We start from the raw sequence: 24,029 nt of genomic DNA, 5'->3' as shown, positions 1-24,029 counted from the left end.
TTGAGTCTCTAGAAGGGTCTATCAAGATGAAAGCCATGGTGAGATGTGCTATGATGGACCACCCAGCTTTCCTAGGAGCAGAAGTGAGATTCCTACTAGGACTTGGTAAGAGACACAGAAAATGATATGTCATTTTATTAAGACTAATTTGATAGTGTGGGTGAAATTATACCATCTAGATTGGCGAATAAATAAATGATTAAATTAATTGATCATCTCCATATTGAGATGTAGTCTTAGGATATTGTGAGGCTTCATTCTACCTGCAGAAGAATCTAGACTCATAATCTAGCAAAGCATTAAATGATTGCTTTTATATATATATATATATATATTGATAGTACATTCTTCGCCAAGCTGTGTGATGGATTCCCATGGGAAAGACGTCAAATCCTTCCCATTTAAGATCCTAGATCCCAGTTATTTGTCTTAATAGTCTTACCAAAGTTATATATGTGAAAATAGTCCAGGATGAGGCGGAAGGATACAGTTGTCTCTTCTAAGTTATATCCTTGGATGGAGGTGCCCATCTTGAAGCCATGTGATGTGTAGTTGGTTAGGGGGGGGCAGAATGTATTTAGCATTCTATAATGATGTCTAGGATTAGACATGCCCGTCCTGATATCATGAGGTTTTCTCTGAACAGAAGTAATGTATATAACTTATGTTCATATTTTGATATCCTAACCTTATAATAGCTTGGTTATAATGTCACAAGTTATTTCCACTCACATGTATTGTTAAGCTTGTAATGCTTTATATTAACGCTATATATATTCATTTGCATGTATCATTGTGTTTATTTACTTATATATGTTTATAATCTTGTAACCAATAAATCTGCATATTTTTATAATATCTGTGTATTATTGTATAATGTAGAACTAATTTTATCATTAACGTCATCTCACGTCAAAAATAACTTATTTATCTGAGGAAATAGTCGGACTCAGATGTGAATTGTATCAATTAGTTTGTCTACAATTCACCAGGTCATGATTTTAAGAATTTATGACAAATTTTATAAATTTTATTTTTTATGATTAATTATTTTTATGACCATAATTAATAATTCTTAATTGAATTATTACCCACCGACAAATCGCACATAATACATATATGCTCCCAAATAAACCAGTGGCGTCCACGTATGATCACCAGTGGAAAAAAGGGGCACATACCATATGTCCCAGGAATGCTAACTTTATGCCGACGTGTTTCTCTGAACCGATCTCTGGGGTCAGTTCATCAGGGGCCACATATAACACAAGAAAACTACACAAAGCAAACAATACAAAGATGGAGGCGATGAGATACGTGCAAATCAGAGGAAACTATTGTGATAATGCCCACATGATAATGGTCAATCTCATGGCCGAAAAGAACAACGATTCCCACAAATTTGGGACCAAACATAATGCATCTGCATCACACACCCAATGTCCACAAAGCGGGCACTAATAAGCCCCTTTTATAGCAGACCGCAGACCAGTTACCTGCTGACGGGGGAGAATATGGCCAGACTTCCCTTAATCCCAACGGCAATGGCCGGAGAGGGGGCGATAATTAGGGCCTTCTGGGGCAGCACAGGAACATCGGTGGTGCAGTGGTGGCCATCTAGATGGAAAGTCCGCTCTCTGTTTATACCTACACGCAGTCAGCGTCGCTCTAAATACCCAAAAATCGGAAGTCACATGACCGGAAATCGACGGTGGAACGCAAATACAGGAAGTGAATCGCAGATTTACTGGTAACATAGGAGGAATGACATAGAATTTATGGTACAGATGGGAAAGCCGCTGCACCCTACTAATACAAGAGGATTGTTTGACTATTGAAAAGTAGTATTTTACCATAAACAAGTGTCACTTCATACCAGCTTATAGGACGGGGGGTGGGGAGGTAAAATAGGGGGAAGGTTACTGTCCCACATCTTATAAGGTATGTATAATAGGTGCAATATTTGATTCTAAGTAGCACCCTACCTCACCCGTGGATAAAAAATAACAATACATGGACTAGTCCAAAAAAGTCATTATTTAAATGAAACATGCAAAATCAATATACTCATTAAGACCCCAAGGGGCGATAGTAATCAGAATAAAATGAAAAGAGATCGCCCATCCGGGAGAGAGGTACCTTGGTGCCTCTCCCAAAGTACTGCACAAATTGGGACAATCAAAGTAAATGGGGGGGGGGGGGGGGCCCAGTAACGTATATGAAACATCACTTTTAATCAATCTAAATTAGAAAACGGCCCCTAACAAAAGACAAACAGACAAAAACACCCACCAAAGGGACCTAGCACTCGGCTCAAGACACTGATCAGAAGCCAAACGCAGGGCCCGAGCCTGAACTGCACAGGGTTCCACTGGTGGGACAAAATGACCATAACGACAACCATAGGTATCCACCATCAGGTGGATATGAAATGAAGACTGGTAAAAGTGGGTAGATCAGCGGTCAGCAACCTTCGGCACTCCAGATGTGTTGAAACTACAACTCCCAGCATGCTCCATTCACTTCTATGGGAGTTCTCAAAATAGCTAAGCAAGTGTGCATGCTGGGAGTCGTAGTTTCACCACAGCTGGAGTGCCGAAGGTAGCTGATTCCTGGGGTAGATCTTACCGGTCCAGTCGGGTATCGTCACGGAAATATGGATGGGATGCCAGTTCAGTAAAGATAGCTCCAAGGTCTAGAAATGTGCTCTACAAAGCACATCTTCATGTGGAGCCGGAAAAAGGGATCGGGTGCTGTCCCTAATATCCCTACTAAGGCGGGCTTCGAGGGATCCAGATCGGATGCTCCAAGGATTCACACGGTAAAGAAACTATGTCCCAATGCGTTTCATCAATTTGAAGAATCAGCCCCACGAATCATCAGGGGACACGGGGCTGAGGCTGTCAAGATAGCGTGAGAAAATGCGTATGGCAAAAACTCTGGGGGTTCTGCAAAATTCCAGGGACGAACGTCTGGCTAGACTTCTGAATGCAGGGACACTGCAAGTGGAAAGGTGAATCCTTGGAGATTTAAGGCGCACCTTGGAGCATCTGATCTGGGTCCCTCGAAGACCGCCTTATGTTAAGGGAATTTGGGCGTTCTAGGGCCTTTAGATCAGGGTGAGGTCTCGGACGCGGCGATGACTCCATATTAGGAGGTCATCAGAGAATACCAGTTCAAGTAGGGCACATTAGGGACAGCACCCGATCCTTTTTCCCGGCTCCACATGAAGATGTGCTTTGTGATTTCTAGACCTTGGAGCAATCTTTACGGAACTGGCATCCCATCCATATCTCCGTGACGATACCCGACTGGACTGGTAAGATCTACCCATTTTTACCAGTCTTCATTTCATATCCACCTGATGGTGGATACCTATGGTTGTCGTTATGGTCATTTTGTCCCACCAGTGGAACCTCTGTGCAGTTCCGGCTCGGGCCCTGCGTTTGGCCTCTGATCAGTGCCTTGAGCCGAGTGCTAGGGACCTTTGGTGGGTGTTTTTGTCTGTTTGTCTTTTGTAAGGGGCCGTTTTCTAATTTAGATTGATATAAAGTGATGTTTTATATACGTTAATGTGATAGTATTCAGCCTATATGTCCATCTGGCTTCTTTCCGTTTCAAAATGGTGTCAAGACCTCCACCTCTAATGCCTGTCCTGATCGTCTGTACCACACAAGGCGTCAGGTCTCATGTCTGGAGATAGGTTTATCACATCCCCCACATGTTCCAAAATCCGCCTCTTAAATGTGCTGCATGTTTTGCCTCCGTACATGAAATGGCATGAGCATTTACAGAGAGGTCACACCCTCGGTGTTACAGTTAGCAAATGAGCGGGTGTGGTATACCCTGGGTCCACCAGAATCGGAGAATTGAGACCCTCCATCGATGAACTGACAAGCTTTACAATGGCCGCAGTGAAAGGTACCAGTCTGTCTATTGGTCAGACATGTCTCTATTGTGTGAGTCTCAAAGTGGCTGTGAACCAAGGTGTCTCTTGAGTTGTGCCTACGTCTATACGTCATTGCTGGAAAATCTGGGATGACTCCTGAGATGTCTGGATCAGTTTTCAGAAGTGACCAATATTTACCAAGTCTACTTCACTGCGTGTAGGTATAAACAGAGAGCGGACTTTCCATCTAGATGGCCACCACTGCACCACCGATGTTCCTGTGCTGCCCCAGAAGGCCCTAATTATCGCCCCCTCTCCGGCCATTGCCGTTGGGATTAAGGGAAGTCTGGCCATATTCTCCCCCGTCAGCAGGAAACTGGTCTGCGGTCTGCTATAAAAGGGGCTTATTAGTGCCCGCTTTGTGGACATTGGGTGTGTGATGCAGATGCATTATGTTTGGTCCCAAATTTGTGGGAATCGTTGTTCTTTTCGGCCATGAGATTGACCATTATCATGTGGGCATTATCACAATAGTTTCCTCTGATTTGCACGTATCTCATCGCCTCCATCTTTGTATTGTTTGCTTTGTGTAGTTTTCTTGTGTTATATGTGGCCCCTGATGAACTGACCCCAGAGATCGGTTCAGAGAAACACGTCGGCACAAAGTTAGCATTCCTGGGACATATGGTATGTGCCCCTTTTTTCCACTGGTGATCATACGTGGACGCCACTGGTTTATTTGGGAGCATATATGTATTATGTGCGATTATTCATTTATGTTGCAACTTTATTATTTTCTGATACATGTATTGACCAATGACATTACTGTTCGACTGTAGTCATAATAGGTCTCTTCTCGGGTGGCGGTATCCATCCCTTGTCAGGGGCATATAGGGCCTATCAGGAGGTTCCTGACACGGGATCCAAGATATAACGTATGCAGAAGGAATGGAGAGGCACGCCATGACCTGCTCCTTGTTTATAGCAGGTTGATCCCGCTAGTGTAGGACCCAGCAGCATGCTGAAGGTAGGGCTTGGTTGTTGCTGTGACCCATGTCTCCGCCACCTCCTCCATATCTTAGAGAAAACTGGAGAAGGAGGACAGAATGTGGAAGCGGGCACTGGCCATCACAGATGGTCAGCTTCGAGGAAGATATTTGCTTCTGCTGGGGCGGTATATTGTGCTGCACTGTGGTATCTGGTTCTGCTGAGGCGGTATATTGTGCTGCACTGTGGTATCTGCTTCTGCTGGGGCGGTATATTGTGCTGCACTGTGGTATCTGGTTCTGCTGGGGCGGTATATTGTGCTGCACTGTGGTATCTGGTTCTGCTGGGGCGGTATATTGTGCTGCACTGTGGTATCTGGTTCTGCTGGGGCGGTATATTGTGCTGCACTGTGGTATCTGGTTCTGCTGGGGCGGTATATTGTGCTGCACTGTGGTATCTGGTTCTGCTGGGGCGGTATATTGTGCTGCACTGTGGTGTCTGGTTCTGCTGGGGCGGTATATTGTGCTGCACTGTGGTGTCTGGTTCTGCTGGGGCGGTATATTGTGCTGCACTGTGGTGTCTGGTTCTGCTGGGGCGGTATATTGTGCTGCACTGTGGTGTCTGGTTCTGCTGGGGCGGTATATTGTGCTGCACTGTGGTGTCTGGTTCTGCTGGGGCGGTATATTGTGCTGCACTGTGGTGTCTGGTTCTGCTGGGGCGGTATATTGTGCTGCACTGTGGTGTCTGGTTCTGCTGGGGCGGTATATTGTGCTGCACTGTGGTGTCTGGTTCTGCTGGGGCGGTATATTGTGCTGCACTGTGGTGTCTGGTTCTGCTGGGGCGGTATATTGTGCTGCACTGTGGTGTCTGGTTCTGCTGGGGCGGTATATTGTGCTGCACTGTGGTGTCTGGTTCTGCTGGGGCGGTATATTGTGCTGCACTGTGGTGTCTGGTTCTGCTGGGGCGGTATATTGTGCTGCACTGTGGTGTCTGGTTCTGCTGGGGCGGTATATTGTGCTGCACTGTGGTGTCTGGTTCTGCTGGGGCGGTATATTGTGCTGCACTGTGGTGTCTGGTTCTGCTGGGGCGGTATATTGTGCTGCACTGTGGTGTCTGGTTCTGCTGGGGCGGTATATTGTGCTGCACTGTGGTGTCTGGTTCTGCTGGGGCGGTATATTGTGCTGCACTGTGGTGTCTGGTTCTGCTGGGGCGGTATATTGTGCTGCACTGTGGTGTCTGGTTCTGCTGGGGCGGTATATTGTGCTGCACTGTGGTATCTGGTTCTGCTGGGGCGGTATATTGTGCTGCACTGTGGTGTCTGGTTCTGCTGGGGCGGTATATTGTGCTGCACTGTGGTGTCTGGTTCTGCTGGGGCGGTATATTGTGCTGCACTGTGGTGTCTGGTTCTGCTGGGGCGGTATATTGTGCTGCACTGTGGTGTCTGGTTCTGCTGGGGCGGTATATTGTGCTGCACTGTGGTGTCTGGTTCTGCTGGGGCGGTATATTGTGCTGCACTGTGGTGTCTGGTTCTGCTGGGGCGGTATATTGTGCTGCACTGTGGTGTCTGGTTCTGCTGGGGCGGTATATTGTGCTGCACTGTGGTGTCTGGTTCTGCTGGGGCGGTATATTGTGCTGCACTGTGGTGTCTGGTTCTGCTGGGGCGGTATATTGTGCTGCACTGTGGTGTCTGGTTCTGCTGGGGCGGTATATTGTGCTGCACTGTGGTGTCTGGTTCTGCTGGGGCGGTATATTGTGCTGCACTGTGGTGTCTGGTTCTGCTGGGGCGGTATATTGTGCTGCACTGTGGTGTCTGGTTCTGCTGGGGCGGTATATTGTGCTGCACTGTGGTGTCTGGTTCTGCTGGGGCGGTATATTGTGCTGCACTGTGGTGTCTGGTTCTGCTGGGGCGGTATATTGTGCTGCACTGTGGTGTCTGGTTCTGCTGGGGCGGTATATTGTGCTGCACTGTGGTATCTGGTTCTGCTGGGGCGGTATATTGTGCTGCACTGTGGTGTCTGGTTCTGCTGGGGCGGTATATTGTGCTGCACTGTGGTGTCTGGTTCTGCTGGGGCGGTATATTGTGCTGCACTGTGGTGTCTGGTTCTGCTGGGGCGGTATATTGTGCTGCACTGTGGTGTCTGGTTCTGCTGGGGCGGTATATTGTGCTGCACTGTGGTGTCTGGTTCTGCTGGGGCGGTATATTGTGCTGCACTGTGGTGTCTGGTTCTGCTGGGGCGGTATATTGTGCTGCACTGTGGTGTCTGGTTCTGCTGGGGCGGTATATTGTGCTGCACTGTGGTGTCTGGTTCTGCTGGGGCGGTATATTGTGCTGCACTGTGGTATCTGGTTCTGCTGGGGCGGTATATTGTGCTGCACTGTGGTGTCTGGTTCTGCTGGGGCGGTATATTGTGCTGCACTGTGGTGTCTGGTTCTGCTGGGGCGGTATATTGTGCTGCACTGTGGTGTCTGGTTCTGCTGGGGCGGTGTATTGTGCTGCACTGTGGTGTCTGGTTCTGCTGTGGCGGTATATTGTGCTGCACTGTGGTGTCTGGTTCTGCTGGGGCGGTATATTGTGCTGCACTGTGGTGTCTGGTTCTGCTGGGGCGGTATATTGTGCTGCACTGTGGTGTCTGGTTCTGCTGGGGCGGTATATTGTGCTGCACTGTGGTGTCTGGTTCTGCTGGGGCGGTATATTGTGCTGCACTGTGGTGTCTGGTTCTGCTGGGGCGGTATATTGTGCTGCACTGTGGTGTCTGGTTCTGCTGGGGCGGTATATTGTGCTGCACTGTGGTGTCTGGTTCTGCTGGGGCGGTATATTGTGCTGCACTGTGGTGTCTGGTTCTGCTGGGGCGGTATATTGTGCTGCACTGTGGTGTCTGGTTCTGCTGGGGCGGTATATTGTGCTGCACTGTGGTGTCTGGTTCTGCTGGGGCGGTATATTGTGCTGCACTGTGGTGTCTGGTTCTGCTGGGGCGGTATATTGTGCTGCACTGTGGTGTCTGGTTCTGCTGGGGCGGTATATTGTGCTGCACTGTGGTGTCTGGTTCTGCTGGGGCGGTATATTGTGCTGCACTGTGGTGTCTGGTTCTGCTGGGGCGGTATATTGTGCTGCACTGTGGTGTCTGGTTCTGCTGGGGCGGTATATTGTGCTGCACTGTGGTGTCTGGTTCTGCTGGGGCGGTATATTGTGCTGCACTGTGGTGTCTGGTTCTGCTGGGGCGGTATATTGTGCTGCACTGTGGTGTCTGGTTCTGCTGGGGCGGTATATTGTGCTGCACTGTGGTGTCTGGTTCTGCTGGGGCGGTATATTGTGCTGCACTGTGGTGTCTGGTTCTGCTGGGGCGGTATATTGTGCTGCACTGTGGTGTCTGGTTCTGCTGGGGCGGTATATTGTGCTGCACTGTGGTGTCTGGTTCTGCTGGGGCGGTATATTGTGCTGCACTGTGGTGTCTGGTTCTGCTGGGGCGGTATATTGTGCTGCACTGTGGTGTCTGGTTCTGCTGGGGCGGTATATTGTGCTGCACTGTGGTGTCTGGTTCTGCTGGGGCGGTATATTGTGCTGCACTGTGGTGTCTGGTTCTGCTGGGGCGGTATATTGTGCTGCACTGTGGTGTCTGGTTCTGCTGGGGCGGTATATTGTGCTGCACTGTGGTGTCTGGTTCTGCTGGGGCGGTATATTGTGCTGCACTGTGGTGTCTGGTTCTGCTGGGGCGGTATATTGTGCTGCACTGTGGTGTCTGGTTCTGCTGGGGCGGTATATTGTGCTGCACTGTGGTGTCTGGTTCTGCTGGGGCGGTATATTGTGCTGCACTGTGGTGTCTGGTTCTGCTGGGGCGGTATATTGTGCTGCACTGTGGTGTCTGGTTCTGCTGGGGCGGTATATTGTGCTGCACTGTGGTATCTGGTTCTGCTGGGGCGGTATATTGTGCTGCACTGTGGTGTCTGGTTCTGCTGGGGCGGTATATTGTGCTGCACTGTGGTGTCTGGTTCTGCTGGGGCGGTATATTGTGCTGCACTGTGGTGTCTGGTTCTGCTGGGGCGGTATATTGTGCTGCACTGTGGTGTCTGGTTCTGCTGGGGCGGTATATTGTGCTGCACTGTGGTGTCTGGTTCTGCTGGGGCGGTATATTGTGCTGCACTGTGGTGTCTGGTTCTGCTGGGGCGGTATATTGTGCTGCACTGTGGTGTCTGGTTCTGCTGGGGCGGTATATTGTGCTGCACTGTGGTGTCTGGTTCTGCTGGGGCGGTATATTGTGCTGCACTGTGGTGTCTGGTTCTGCTGGGGCGGTATATTGTGCTGCACTGTGGTGTCTGGTTCTGCTGGGGCGGTATATTGTGCTGCACTGTGGTGTCTGGTTCTGCTGGGGCGGTATATTGTGCTGCACTGTGGTGTCTGGTTCTGCTGGGGCGGTATATTGTGCTGCACTGTGGTATCTGGTTCTGCTGGGGCGGTATATTGTGCTGCACTGTGGTGTCTGGTTCTGCTGGGGCGGTATATTGTGCTGCACTGTGGTGTCTGGTTCTGCTGGGGCGGTATATTGTGCTGCACTGTGGTGTCTGGTTCTGCTGGGGCGGTATATTGTGCTGCACTGTGGTGTCTGGTTCTGCTGGGGCGGTATATTGTGCTGCACTGTGGTGTCTGGTTCTGCTGGGGCGGTATATTGTGCTGCACTGTGGTGTCTGGTTCTGCTGGGGCGGTATATTGTGCTGCACTGTGGTGTCTGGTTCTGCTGGGGCGGTATATTGTGCTGCACTGTGGTGTCTGGTTCTGCTGGGGCGGTATATTGTGCTGCACTGTGGTATCTGGTTCTGCTGGGGCGGTATATTGTGCTGCACTGTGGTATCTGGTTCTGCTGGGGCGGTATATTGTGCTGCACTGTGGTATCTGGTTCTGCTGGGGCGGTATATTGTGCTGCACTGTGGTATCTGGTTCTGCTGGGGCGGTATATTGTGCTGCACTGTGGTATCTGGTTCTGCTGGGGCGGTATATTGTGCTGCACTGTGGTATCTGGTTCTGCTGGGGCGGTATATTGTGCTGCACTGTGGTATCTGGTTCTGCTGGGGCGGTATATTGTGCTGCACTGTGGTATCTGGTTCTGCTGGGGCGGTATATTGTGCTGCACTGTGGTATCTGGTTCTGCTGGGGCGGTATATTGTGCTGCACTGTGGTATCTGGTTCTGCTGGGGCGGTATATTGTGCTGCACTGTGGTATCTGGTTCTGCTGGGGCGGTATATTGTGCTGCACTGTGGTATCTGGTTCTGCTGGGGCGGTATATTGTGCTGCACTGTGGTATCTGGTTCTGCTGGGGCGGTATATTGTGCTGCACTGTGGTATCTGGTTCTGCTGGGGCGGTATATTGTGCTGCACTGTGGTATCTGGTTCTGCTGGGGCGGTATATTGTGCTGCACTGTGGTATCTGGTTCTGCTGGGGCGGTATATTGTGCTGCACTGTGGTATCTGGTTCTGCTGGGGCGGTATATTGTGCTGCACTGTGGTATCTGGTTCTGCTGGGGCGGTATATTGTGCTGCACTGTGGTATCTGGTTCTGCTGGGGCGGTATATTGTGCTGCACTGTGGTATCTGGTTCTGCTGGGGCGGTATATTGTGCTGCACTGTGGTATCTGGTTCTGCTGGGGCGGTATATTGTGCTGCACTGTGGTATCTGGTTCTGCTGGGGCGGTATATTGTGCTGCACTGTGGTATCTGGTTCTGCTGGGGCGGTATATTGTGCTGCACTGTGGTATCTGGTTCTGCTGGGGCGGTATATTGTGCTGCACTGTGGTATCTGGTTCTGCTGGGGCGGTATATTGTGCTGCACTGTGGTATCTGGTTCTGCTGGGGCGGTATATTGTGCTGCACTGTGGTATCTGGTTCTGCTGGGGCGGTATATTGTGCTGCACTGTGGTATCTGGTTCTGCTGGGGCGGTATATTGTGCTGCACTGTGGTATCTGGTTCTGCTGGGGCGGTATATTGTGCTGCACTGTGGTATCTGGTTCTGCTGGGGCGGTATATTGTGCTGCACTGTGGTATCTGGTTCTGCTGGGGCGGTATATTGTGCTGCACTGTGGTATCTGGTTCTGCTGGGGCGGTATATTGTGCTGCACTGTGGTATCTGGTTCTGCTGGGGCGGTATATTGTGCTGCACTGTGGTATCTGGTTCTGCTGGGGCGGTATATTGTGCTGCACTGTGGTATCTGGTTCTGCTGGGGCGGTATATTGTGCTGCACTGTGGTATCTGGTTCTGCTGGGGCGGTATATTGTGCTGCACTGTGGTATCTGGTTCTGCTGGGGCGGTATATTGTGCTGCACTGTGGTATCTGGTTCTGCTGGGGCGGTATATTGTGCTGCACTGTGGTATCTGGTTCTGCTGGGGCGGTATATTGTGCTGCACTGTGGTATCTGGTTCTGCTGGGGCGGTATATTGTGCTGCACTGTGGTATCTGGTTCTGCTGGGGCGGTATATTGTGCTGCACTGTGGTATCTGGTTCTGCTGGGGCGGTATATTGTGCTGCACTGTGGTATCTGGTTCTGCTGGGGCGGTATATTGTGCTGCACTGTGGTATCTGGTTCTGCTGGGGCGGTATATTGTGCTGCACTGTGGTATCTGGTTCTGCTGGGGCGGTATATTGTGCTGCACTGTGGTATCTGGTTCTGCTGGGGCGGTATATTGTGCTGCACTGTGGTATCTGGTTCTGCTGGGGCGGTATATTGTGCTGCACTGTGGTATCTGGTTCTGCTGGGGCGGTATATTGTGCTGCACTGTGGTATCTGGTTCTGCTGGGGCGGTATATTGTGCTGCACTGTGGTATCTGGTTCTGCTGGGGCGGTATATTGTGCTGCACTGTGGTATCTGGTTCTGCTGGGGCGGTATATTGTGCTGCACTGTGGTATCTGGTTCTGCTGGGGCGGTATATTGTGCTGCACTGTGGTATCTGGTTCTGCTGGGGCGGTATATTGTGCTGCACTGTGGTATCTGGTTCTGCTGGGGCGGTATATTGTGCTGCACTGTGGTATCTGGTTCTGCTGGGGCGGTATATTGTGCTGCACTGTGGTATCTGGTTCTGCTGGGGCGGTATATTGTGCTGCACTGTGGTATCTGGTTCTGCTGGGGCGGTATATTGTGCTGCACTGTGGTATCTGGTTCTGCTGGGGCGGTATATTGTGCTGCACTGTGGTATCTGGTTCTGCTGGGGCGGTATATTGTGCTGCACTGTGGTATCTGGTTCTGCTGGGGCGGTATATTGTGCTGCACTGTGGTATCTGGTTCTGCTGGGGCGGTATATTGTGCTGCACTGTGGTATCTGGTTCTGCTGGGGCGGTATATTGTGCTGCACTGTGGTATCTGGTTCTGCTGGGGCGGTATATTGTGCTGCACTGTGGTATCTGGTTCTGCTGGGGCGGTATATTGTGCTGCACTGTGGTATCTGGTTTTGCTGGGGCGGTATATTGTGCTGCACTGTGGTATCTGGTTCTGCTGGGGCGGTATATTGTGCTGCACTGTGGTATCTGGTTCTGCTGGGGCGGTATATTGTGCTGCACTGTGGTATCTGGTTCTGCTGGGGCGGTATATTGTGCTGCACTGTGGTATCTGGTTCTGCTGGGGCGGTATATTGTGCTGCACTGTGGTATCTGGTTCTGCTGGGGCGGTATATTGTGCTGCACTGTGGTATCTGGTTCTGCTGGGGCGGTATATTGTGCTGCACTGTGGTATCTGGTTCTGCTGGGGCGGTATATTGTGCTGCACTGTGGTATCTGGTTCTGCTGGGGCGGTATATTGTGCTGCACTGTGGTATCTGGTTCTGCTGGGGCGGTATATTGTGCTGCACTGTGGTATCTGGTTCTGCTGGGGCAGTATATTGTGCTGCACTGTGGTATTTGGTTCTGCTGGGGCGGTATATTGTGCTGCACTGTGGTATCTGGTTCTGCTGGGGCGGTATATTGTGCTGCACTGTGGTATCTGGTTCTGCTGGGGCGGTATATTGTGCTGCACTGTGGTATCTGGTTCTGCTGGGGCAGTATATTGTGCTGCACTGTGGTATCTGGTTCTGCTGGGGCGGTATATTGTGCTGCACTGTGGTATCTGGTTCTGCTGGGGCGGTATATTGTGCTGCACTGTGGTATCTGGTTCTGCTGGGGCGGTATATTGTGCTGCACTGTGGTATCTGGTTCTGCTGGGGCGGTATATTGTGCTGCACTGTGGTATCTGGTTCTGCTGGGGCGGTATATTGTGCTGCACTGTGGTATCTGGTTCTGCTGGGGCGGTATATTGTGCTGCACTGTGGTATCTGGTTCTGCTGGGGCGGTATATTGTGCTGCACTGTGGTATCTGGTTCTGCTGGGGCGGTATATTGTGCTGCACTGTGGTATCTGGTTCTGCTGGGGCGGTATATTGTGCTGCACTGTGGTATCTGGTTCTGCTGGGGCAGTATATTGTGCTGCACTGTGGTATCTGGTTCTGCTGGGGCAGTATATTGTGCTGCACTGTGGTATCTGGTTCTGCTGGGGCAGTATATTGTGCTGCACTGTGGTATCTGGTTCTGCTGGGGCAGTATATTGTGATACACTGTGGTATCTGGTTCTGCTGGGGCGGTATATTGTGCTGCACTGTGGTATCTGGTTCTGCTGGGGCAGTATATTGTGCTGCACTGTGGTATCTGGTTCTGCTGGGGCAGTATATTGTGCTGCACTGTGGTATCTGGTTCTGCTGGGGCAGTATATTGTGCTGCACTGTGGTATCTGGTTCTGCTGGGGCAGTATATTGTGCTGCACTGTGGTATCTGGTTCTGCTGGGGCGGTATATTGTGCTGCACTGTGGTATCTGGTTCTGCTGGGGCAGTATATTGTGCTGCACTGTGGTATCTGGTTCTGCTGGGGCGGTATATTGTGCTGCACTGTGGTATCTGGTTCTGCTGGGGCGGTATATTGTGCTGCACTGTGGTATCTGGTACTGCTGGGGCGGTATATTGTGCTGCACTGTGGTATCTGGTTCTGCTGGGGCGGTATATTGTGCTGCACTGTGGTATCTGGTACTGCTGGGGCGGTATATTGTGCTGCACTGTGGTATCTGGTTCTGCTGGGGCAGTACATTGTGCTGCACTGTGGTATCTGGTTCTGCTGGGGCGGTATATTGTGCTGCACTGTGGTATCTGGTTCTGCTGGGGCAGTATATTGTGCTGCACTGTGGTGTCTGGTTCTGCTGGGGCAGTATATTGTGCTGCACTGTGGTGTCTGGTTCTGCTGGGGCAGTATATTGTGCTGCACTGTGGTACCTGGTTCTGCTGGGGCAGTATATTGTGCTGCACTGTGGTACCTGGTTCTGCTGGGGCGGTATATTGTGCTGCACTGTGGTATCTGGTTCTGCTGGGGCGGTATATTGTGCTGCACTGTGGTATCTGGTTCTGCTGGGGCGGTATATTGTGCTGCACTGTGGTATCTGGTTCTGCTGGGGCAGTATATTGTGCTGCACTGTGGTATCTGGTTCTGCTGGGGCGGTATATTGTGCTGCACTGTGGTATCTGGTTCTGCTGGGGCGGTATATTGTGCTGCACTGTGGTATCTGGTTCTGCTGGGGCGGTATATTGTGCTGTACTGTGGTATCTGGTTCTGCTGGGGCGGTATATTGTGCTGCACTGTGGTATCTGGTTCTGCTGGGGCGGTATATTGTGCTGCACTGTGGTATCTGGTTCTGCTGGGGCGGTATATTGTGCTGCACTGTGGTGTCTGGTTCTGCTGGGGCAGTATATTGTGCTGCACTGTGGTATCTGGTTCTGCTGGGGCGGTATATTGTGCTGCACTGTGGTATCTGGTTCTGCTGGGGCGGTATATTGTGCTGCACTGTGGTATCTGGTTCTGCTGGGGCAGTATATTGTGCTGCACTGTAGTATCTGGTTCTGCTGGGGCGGTATATTGTGCTGCACTGTGGTATCTGGTTCTGCTGGGGCAGTATATTGTGCTGCACTGTGGTATCTGGTTCTGCTGGGGCAGTATATTGTGCTGCTCTGTGGTATCTGGTTCTGCTGGGGCGGTATATTGTGCTGCACTGTGGTATCTGGTTCTGCTGGGGCAGTATATTGTGCTGCACTGTGGTATCTGGTTCTGCTGGGGCAGTATATTGTGCTGCACTGTGGTATCTGGTTCTGCTGGGGCAGTATATTGTGCTGCTCTGTGGTATCTGCTATGCTGTAGCAGTATATTGTGCTGCTCTGTGGTATCTGCTATGCTGTATTGCTATCCACCCCAGTGTTAGCCATGTAAATTGGGTCCTATCTACAACAAGGATCCACTTTTTGACAGTTGACCATCATGGTCTTGGTCCCTTGATCTTCCGAAGTGCTTACATTCTTGGGAAAATGAATAATTTATAATATGCAAATGAGTCCACTTACAGGAAAACCCCTGTAGAGGGTCTCAGCAAATACCCAGATCACTCAAATTCATCTGACATCATGGAACCGGGGATTCATAAGGAATTACGAATTCCCCGTCCATCACAGGCATATATATCTGCGACCGTGGGGCCAAGACGGACATGCCCCTGGTCGTAGTTTGGGGGTTGGGTGTCGGGAAGGGGAGCTACAGAGATCTCCCTGCAGGAACCTAATAATGGCACCATGTTTGGTCTCCACCTGTAGCCAGAACCCAGGCGGACCCGTTGGTTCCAGAACCATTTCCCTGTGATCTTCTGGTCTGGAGCTATAGGCCATAATAGATGTTGTGGGTTTTTGGCGACCAGGGAGGGGAGTGGCCGACTACAGGTGAAAAGGCCTATGCAGGCCAGGGTTGTGTGGCGTGTGGAGTTACACTGGAGGCCACGTGGACCACGTCTCTCACTCCCCTGCCTCCCTGTGCCCGCGTGGACAGGAAGCGTCTGTGTAAACTGTACCAAGCTGACCTCACGTGCTCCCAGGGAGGGCGTAATGTCACGTCTTGACATGTGACTAAATTGCATCTCGTGAGCTCGACGTAGTTGACGTCAGACGGGGCCGCGAGGTGCGGTATTCGTCACAGAATGCCTCTAAAGGCATTCCGTTATAGAAATGCGTTATGGTCCGTGGTAACGGTGAGTCCCTCCAGCAGGGAACCTTGCTCATAGGGGAAGAGCAGCAGTGTAGCGCCCCTGGTGTGCGATCGAGTCCAGGCAGTCACAATGCAGCCTTTGTGGTGGACACAACTGAGACGTTAAAGGGGCAGCAGATGCAGTTGGGCTCGGAGGACAGTATAAAGTTAAGGCCAGGGGCAGGTTATCCAAAATGATATCAGAGCTTACAGAGGGGGTGAGCGGCGGCGTTGTTCATACTCTGCCCCCCGCCTCAGGGTCTGCTCTGTATCACTCCACAGCCGGCTCTCCATCTCCCTGATGTGCTAATATCAACATCCCCCATATTCTGGAACTCTCCACCCCAACATATCAGACTCTCACCTACAGTGGAGACCATCAGGAGGTACCTGAAAACCCACCTCTTCAGACAAGCCGACAACCAGTGACCCCGCTGCCTCTATACCGCCATGACCAGCTTCACCCGCACCTACTGTGTCCATCTCCCATACCATGTAGATTGTAAGCCTCGCGGGCAGGGCCCTCTCTCCTTCTGTACCAGTCTGTAACCCGTCTTGTTCCTGCTTAGTGCAATTGTCTGTATTATGTATGTGCACCGCTTATCATATGTACAGCGCTATGGGATGAATGGCGCTATAATAATAAATAATAATAATAGGGAACACATGACAGCTGCAGCCAATCACTGGCCACAGCAAGGACCTGCGCCCCTTGAGACACGACAAATGGTCATGTGACCATTAATAGTCAATAGAGAGCTGCAGCCACCTTGTTGGGGTATTTATTGTGGATTATGTGGGGCCCAGGTGAAAGACCTTCAGCGCGTCCAGTTAGTGACAGCAGAGCGCCAGTGTGTGTTCTGACACTTGGTATTCTGCTGTCACTCATAATGTGGAGGGGGCAGCAGCCAAGATGGTATGGAGTAAAAAAAATCCCCAAAAAGCAGAGAAACGAAAAAATTAGTCCAGTGGTGGTGATGGAACATCAGGATGATGCAGAGGCAGCTGCGGTGTTCTTGGTGGACACTGGAGGGGTTCCACACCATCTTTTCCCAACCTATCTACAACCGCGCTATCACACAAACACCATAACCCTGAGAGGACAACGGCTTAAAGAATGGAGGTGGAAAGTCACTCACTACACATTGTAACTAGCGGATCTGAGCATCTCGGAGGCATCTTAGGAAACTTAGACCTTATGACTGCCCACATTCTTACAACTACTATAATTACGAAGCAGTGCCTTCAGAACAGCAGCATAGTGACTGGGAGTCTCCAAACAAAGACTTACCTACAGGTGGAGGAGGAGCGGTTCCTGGTTTAGGTCTTAGTTGGGGTTTGGGTTTCAGTCGGGAAGTCACTCTTTTCCCATCAGATTGGTTCTCCGTATTGTTCTTCCTGGCACTAATGTCCAGCCAGCTGTTGTCCCTCTGTGCCCCGGAACTGTTCATAGGCCACTTCTTGACCCCAGGGACTGGCTTATTCTCCTGTGTTCTAGTTTCTGGGCTGCTGAGTGGTCGAGCAGGTAGTTTCTCTTGAGAAATGGAGCTGCGGAGCATTGTCTGAGGAAGCTTGGTGATGAATTTCTTCTCCACATACTTTGCCCGAATCCAAATTTCCTTTTCACTGCTAAATTAAGGAAATGTCCAATTTTAGGAGAGCAACACAAGAATTAACATTTAACTGAAGACCATCTACAGTCACTTTGTAAACCCAAAGCAAAAACTGCACCAAAAAAACAGGGGTTTATGTCCATCGCTGATACAGTGACAAAAGACCTGGATGTTCCCCAGGAACCAAAGTCAAAAGAAACCATGAGGACAACTGAGAACCTGGAGAACAGAGGAGGCCCACAAGAAAGAGCTCTCGTGTTCAGGATCCAGAGTCCACATTCTACTAATTTTACCGGCCTCCATACATCATGATCGGTTATTGATAAGCACATGATGTATACGTTACCCAGATACCATTATAGATTATACCGGCCTCCATACATCATGATCGGTTATTGATAAGCACATGATGTATACGTTACCCAGATACCATTATAGATTATACCGGCCTCTATACACATCATGATCGGTTATTGATAAGCACATGATGTATACGTTACCCGGGTACCATTATAGATTATACCAGCCTCCATACATCATGATTGGTTATTGATAAGCACATGATGTATACGTTACCCGGGTACCATTATAGATTATACCAGCCTCCATACATCATGATTGGTTATTGATAAGCCCATAATGTATACGTTACCCGGATACCATTATAGATTATACCGGCCTCCATACATCATGATCGGTTATTGATAAGCACATGATGTATACGTTACCTGGGTACCATTATAGATTATACCGGCCTCTATACACGTCATGATTGGTTATTGATAAGCACATGATGTATACGTTACCCGGGTACCATTATAGATTATACCGGCCTCCATACATCATGATTGGTTATTGATAAGCACATGATGTATACGTTACCCAGATACCATTATAGATTATACCGGCCTCCATACATCATGATTGGTTATTGATAAGCACATGATGTATACGTTACCCAGATACCATTATAGATTATACCGGCCTCCATACATCATGATTGGTTATTGATAAGCACATGATGTATATGTTACCCGGATACCATTATAGATTATACCGGCCTCCATACATCATGATTGGTTATTGATAAGCACATGATGTATACGTTACACAGATACCATTATAGATTACACCGGCCTCCATACATCATGATCGGTTATTGATAAGCACATGATGTATACGTTACCCGGATACCATTATAGATTATACCGGCCTCCATACATCATGATCGGTTATTGATAAGCACATGATGTATATACGTTACCCAGATACCATTATAGATTATACCGGCCTCCATACATCATGATCGGTTATTGATAAGCACATGATGTATATGTTACCCAGATACCATTATAGATTATACCGGCCTCCATACATCATGATCGGTTATTGATAAGCACATGATGTATATGTTACCCAGATACCATTATAGATTATACCGGCCTCCATACATCATGATCAGCTATTGATAAGCACATGATGTATACGTTACCCAGATACCATTATAGATTATACCGGCCTCCATACATCATGATCGGTTATTGATAAGCACATGATGTATACGTTACCCAGATACCATTATAGATTATACCGGCCTCCATACATCATGATCGGTTATTGATAAGCCCATGATGTATACGTTACCCAGATACCATTATAGATTATACCGGCCTCCATACATCATGATCGGTTATTGATAAGCACATGATGTATACGTTACCCAGATACCATTATAGATTATACCGGCCTCCATAAATCATGATCGGTTATTGATAAGCCCATGATGTATACGTTACCCAGATACCATTATAGATTATACCGGCCTCCATAAATCATGATCGGTTATTGATAAGCCCATGATGTATACGTTACCCAGATACCATTATAGATTATACCGGCCTCCATACATCATGATCGGTTATTGATAAGCACATGATGTATACGTTACCCAGATACCATTATAGATTACACCGGCCTCCATACATCATGATCGGTTATTGATAAGCACATGATGTATACATTACCCGGATACCATTATAGATTATACCGGCCTCCATACATCATGATCGGTTATTGATAAGCACATGATGTATACGTTACCCAGATACCATTATAGATTATACCGGCCTCGATACACATCATGATCGGTTATTGATAAGCACATGATGTATACGTTACCCAGATACCATTATAGATTATACCGGCCTCCATACATCATGATCGGTTATTGATAAGCACATGATGTATACGTTACCTGGATACCATTATAGATTATACCGGCCTCCATACATCATGATTGGTTATTGATAAGCACATGATGTATACGTTACCCGGATACCATTATAGATTATACCGGCCTCCATACATCATGATTGGTTATTGATAAGCACATGATGTGTATGTTACCCAGATACCATTATAGATTATACCGGCCTCCATACATCATGATTGGTTATTGATAAGCACATGATGTATACGTTACCCAGATACCATTATAGATTATACCGGCCTCCATACATCATGATTGGTTATTGATAAGCACATGATGTATACGTTACCCAGATACCATTATAGATTATACCGGCCTCCATACATCATGATCGGTTATTGATAAGCCCATGATGTATACGTTACACAGATACCATTATAGATTATACCGGCCTCCATACATCATGATTGGTTATTGATAAGCCCATGATGTATACGTTACCCGGATACCATTATAGATTATACCGGCCTCCATACATCATGATCAGTTATTGATAAGCCCATGATGTATACGTTACCCAGATACCATTATAGATTATACCGGCCTCCATACATCATGATCGGTTATTGATAAGCCCATGATGTATACGTTACCCAGATACCATTATAGATTATACCGGCCTCCATACATCATGATCGGTTATTGATAAGCACATGATGTATACGTTACCCGGATACCATTATAGATTATACCGGCCTCCATACATCATGATCGGTTATTGATAAGCACATGATGTATACGTTACCCAGATACCATTATAGATTATACCGGCCTCCATACATCATGATCGGTTATTGATAAGCACATGATGTATACGTTACCCGGATACCATTATAGATTATACCGGCCTCCATACATCATGATTGGTTATTGATAAGCACATGATGTATACGTTACCCAGATACCATTATAGATTATACCGGCCTCCATACATCATGATTGGTTATTGATAAGCACATGATGTATATACGTTACCCGGATACCATTATAGATTATACCGGCCTCCATACATCATGATCGGTTATTGATAAGCCCATGATGTATACGTTACCCGGATACCATTATAGATTATACCGGCCTCCATACATCATGATCGGTTATTGATAAGCACATGATGTATACGTTACCCAGATACCATTATAGATTATACCGGCCTCCATACATCATGATTGGTTATTGATAAGCACATGATGTATATGTTACCCGGATACCATTATAGATTATACCGGCCTCCATACATCATGATCAGTTATTGATAAGCACATGATGTATACGTTACCCAGATACCATTATAGATTATACCGGCCTCCATACATCATGATTGGTTATTGATAAGCACATGATGTATACGTTACCCGGATACCATTATAGATTATACCGGCCTCCATACATCATGATCGGTTATTGATAAGCACATGATGTATACGTTACCTGGATACCATTATAGATTATACCGGCCTCCATAAATCATGATCGGTTATTGATAAGCACATGATGTATATACGTTACCCGGATACCATTATAGATTATACCGGCCTCCATACATCATGATCGGTTATTGATAAGCACATGATGTATACATTACCCGGATACCATTATAGATTATACCGGCCTCTATACACATCATGATTGGTTATTGATAAGCCCATGATGAATACGTTACACAGATACCATTATAGATTATACCGGCCTCCATACGTCATGATTGGTTATTGATAAGCCCATGATGTATACGTTACCCGGATACCATTATAGATTATACCGGCCTCTATACATCATGATTGGTTATTGATAAGCACATGATGTATACGTTACCCGGATACCATTATAGATTATACCGGCCTCCATACATCATGATCGGTTATTGATAAGCACATGATGTATATACGTTACCCAGATACCATTATAGATTATACCGGCCTCCATACATCATGATTGGTTATTGATAAGCACATGATGTATATACGTTACCCAGATACCATTATAGATTATACCGGCCTCCATACATCATGATCGGTTATTGATAAGCACATGATGTATACGTTACACAGATACCATTATAGATTATACCGGCCTCCATACATCATGATCGGTTATTGATAAGCACATGATGTATACGTTACCCAGATACCATTATAGATTATACCGGCCTCTATACATCATGATCGGTTATTGATAAGCCCATGATGTATACGTTACCCGGATACCATTATAGATTATACCGGCCTCCATACATCATGATCGGTTATTGATAAGCCCATGATGAATACGTTACACAGATACCATTATAGATTATACCGGCCTCCATACATCATGATTGGTTATTGATAAGCCCATGATGTATACGTTACCCAGATACCATTATAGATTATACCGGCCTCCATACATCATGATTGGTTATTGATAAGCACATGATGTATACGTTACACAGATACCATTATAGATTATACCGGCCTCCATACATCATGATCGGTTATTGATAAGCCCATGATGAATACGTTACACAGATACCATTATAGATTATACCGGCCTCCATACATCATGATCAGCTATTGATAAGCACATGATGTATACGTTACCCAGATACCATTATAGATTATACCGGCCTCCATACATCATGATCGGTTATTGATAAGCCCATGATGTATACGTTACCCAGATACCATTATAGATTATACCGGCCTCCATACATCATGATCGGTTATTGATAAGCACATGATGTATACGTTACACAGATACCATTATAGATTATACCGGCCTCCATACGTCATGATTGGTTATTGATAAGCCCATGATGAATACGTTACACAGATACCATTATAGATTATACCGGCCTCCATACATCATGATCGGTTATTGATAAGCACATGATGTATACGTTACACAGATACCATTATAGATTATACCGGCCTCCATACGTCATGATTGGTTATTGATAAGCCCATGATGAATACGTTACACAGATACCATTATAGATTATACCGGCCTCCATACATCATGATCGGTTATTGATAAGCCCATGATGAATACGTTACACAGATACCATTATAGATTATACCGGCCTCCATACGTCATGATTGGTTATTGATAAGCCCATGATGTATACGTTACCCGGATACCATTATAGATTATACCGGCCTCCATACGTCATGATTGGTTATTGATAAGCACATGATGTATACGTTACCCAGATACCATTATAGATTATACCGGCCTCCATACATCATGATCGGTTATTGATAAGCCCATGATGAATACGTTACACAGATACCATTATAGATTATACCGGCCTCCATACATCATGATTGGTTATTGATAAGCACATGATGTATACGTTACCCAGATACCATTATAGATTATACCGGCCTCCATACATCATGATCGGTTATTGATAAGCCCATGATGAATACGTTACACAGATACCATTATAGATTATACCGGCCTCCATACATCATGATTGGTTATTGATAAGCCCATGATGTATACGTTACCCGGATACCATTATAGCCTATGGCTCAGAGTTGCCGCTATAAGGCATCCATCACAGCTTCCCTTTCTCTGTCTATATGTTAAATAGAAGTCAAAAGCAATTTGACCAGGGATATATACAGCAGTAATGTCAGTGGTCAGTAATGGACCCACCGTGTGCTGGCGGACGTCGGCTTCTTTATGTTCATCTCTTCTATCCGAGCCTCGTAGATTCCATTCATAGTCTTATTTCCAAGTTCACACATCAGCTACAGAGAAACAACAAGGGCTTTCATGTTACCAGGGTGCCGACCGCCTGCTACCCGGGTGACTATGAGACCGAGCTTGTGGAAATCCCACGTTCCAGAGACCAGATTCATCGTTACAAGTTTTACCTCCAGCGGGAGAGGTTTGTGTGGTTGGAGGTAGACCTGGCAGGATTGCCCTTGTCTTGGATACCATCGTGCAGTGCCCCAGAGGTGCTCCTGTGCGTAAACTATGGGTCTCTCCACAATCTGAGCCATCAACAACCACCACCCGAAAATAACAACCCCTCAATCACATGAAACATCACCTTCACCAGCTCCGGTTCCCATGAATCCAGGGTGAGTGAGCGAACCTTGGAGAAGTGGACACCGAGGCTTCTGTTTAGGAAGAGAAAATGTTAGGAGGAAGACAAGTGAGACGACATATTCTTCCCTTATGGAGGAGAAGGCAAGGGTATAGTCCAGGTCAGAAGCCCCCA

General features: G+C 47.7%; 1 protein-coding gene across 1 annotated transcript in view; it reads right to left on the bottom strand.

Annotated features, from left to right (window-relative positions):
- ACAP1 (ArfGAP with coiled-coil, ankyrin repeat and PH domains 1) overlaps window positions 1–24,029 on the bottom strand; it is a 106,935-nt gene that overhangs the window by 20,806 nt on the left and 62,100 nt on the right. Inside the window, exons 15-17 of the mRNA XM_040415434.1 lie at window positions 23,859–23,928; window positions 23,459–23,553; window positions 17,226–17,563 (exon numbers count right to left, since the gene is read on the bottom strand). Coding sequence (XP_040271368.1) covers window positions 17,226–17,563; window positions 23,459–23,553; window positions 23,859–23,928 — 503 coding nt within the window. The remainder of the gene's footprint in view (window positions 1–17,225; window positions 17,564–23,458; window positions 23,554–23,858; window positions 23,929–24,029) is intronic.

The sequence above is a fragment of the Bufo bufo genome, chromosome 1, assembly GCF_905171765.1.
Source record: "Bufo bufo chromosome 1, aBufBuf1.1, whole genome shotgun sequence".
Lineage (NCBI taxonomy): Eukaryota > Metazoa > Chordata > Amphibia > Anura > Bufonidae > Bufo > Bufo bufo.
Note: the sequence above shows the minus strand (reverse complement) of the source record. Positions and strands in the feature narration are given on the sequence as shown.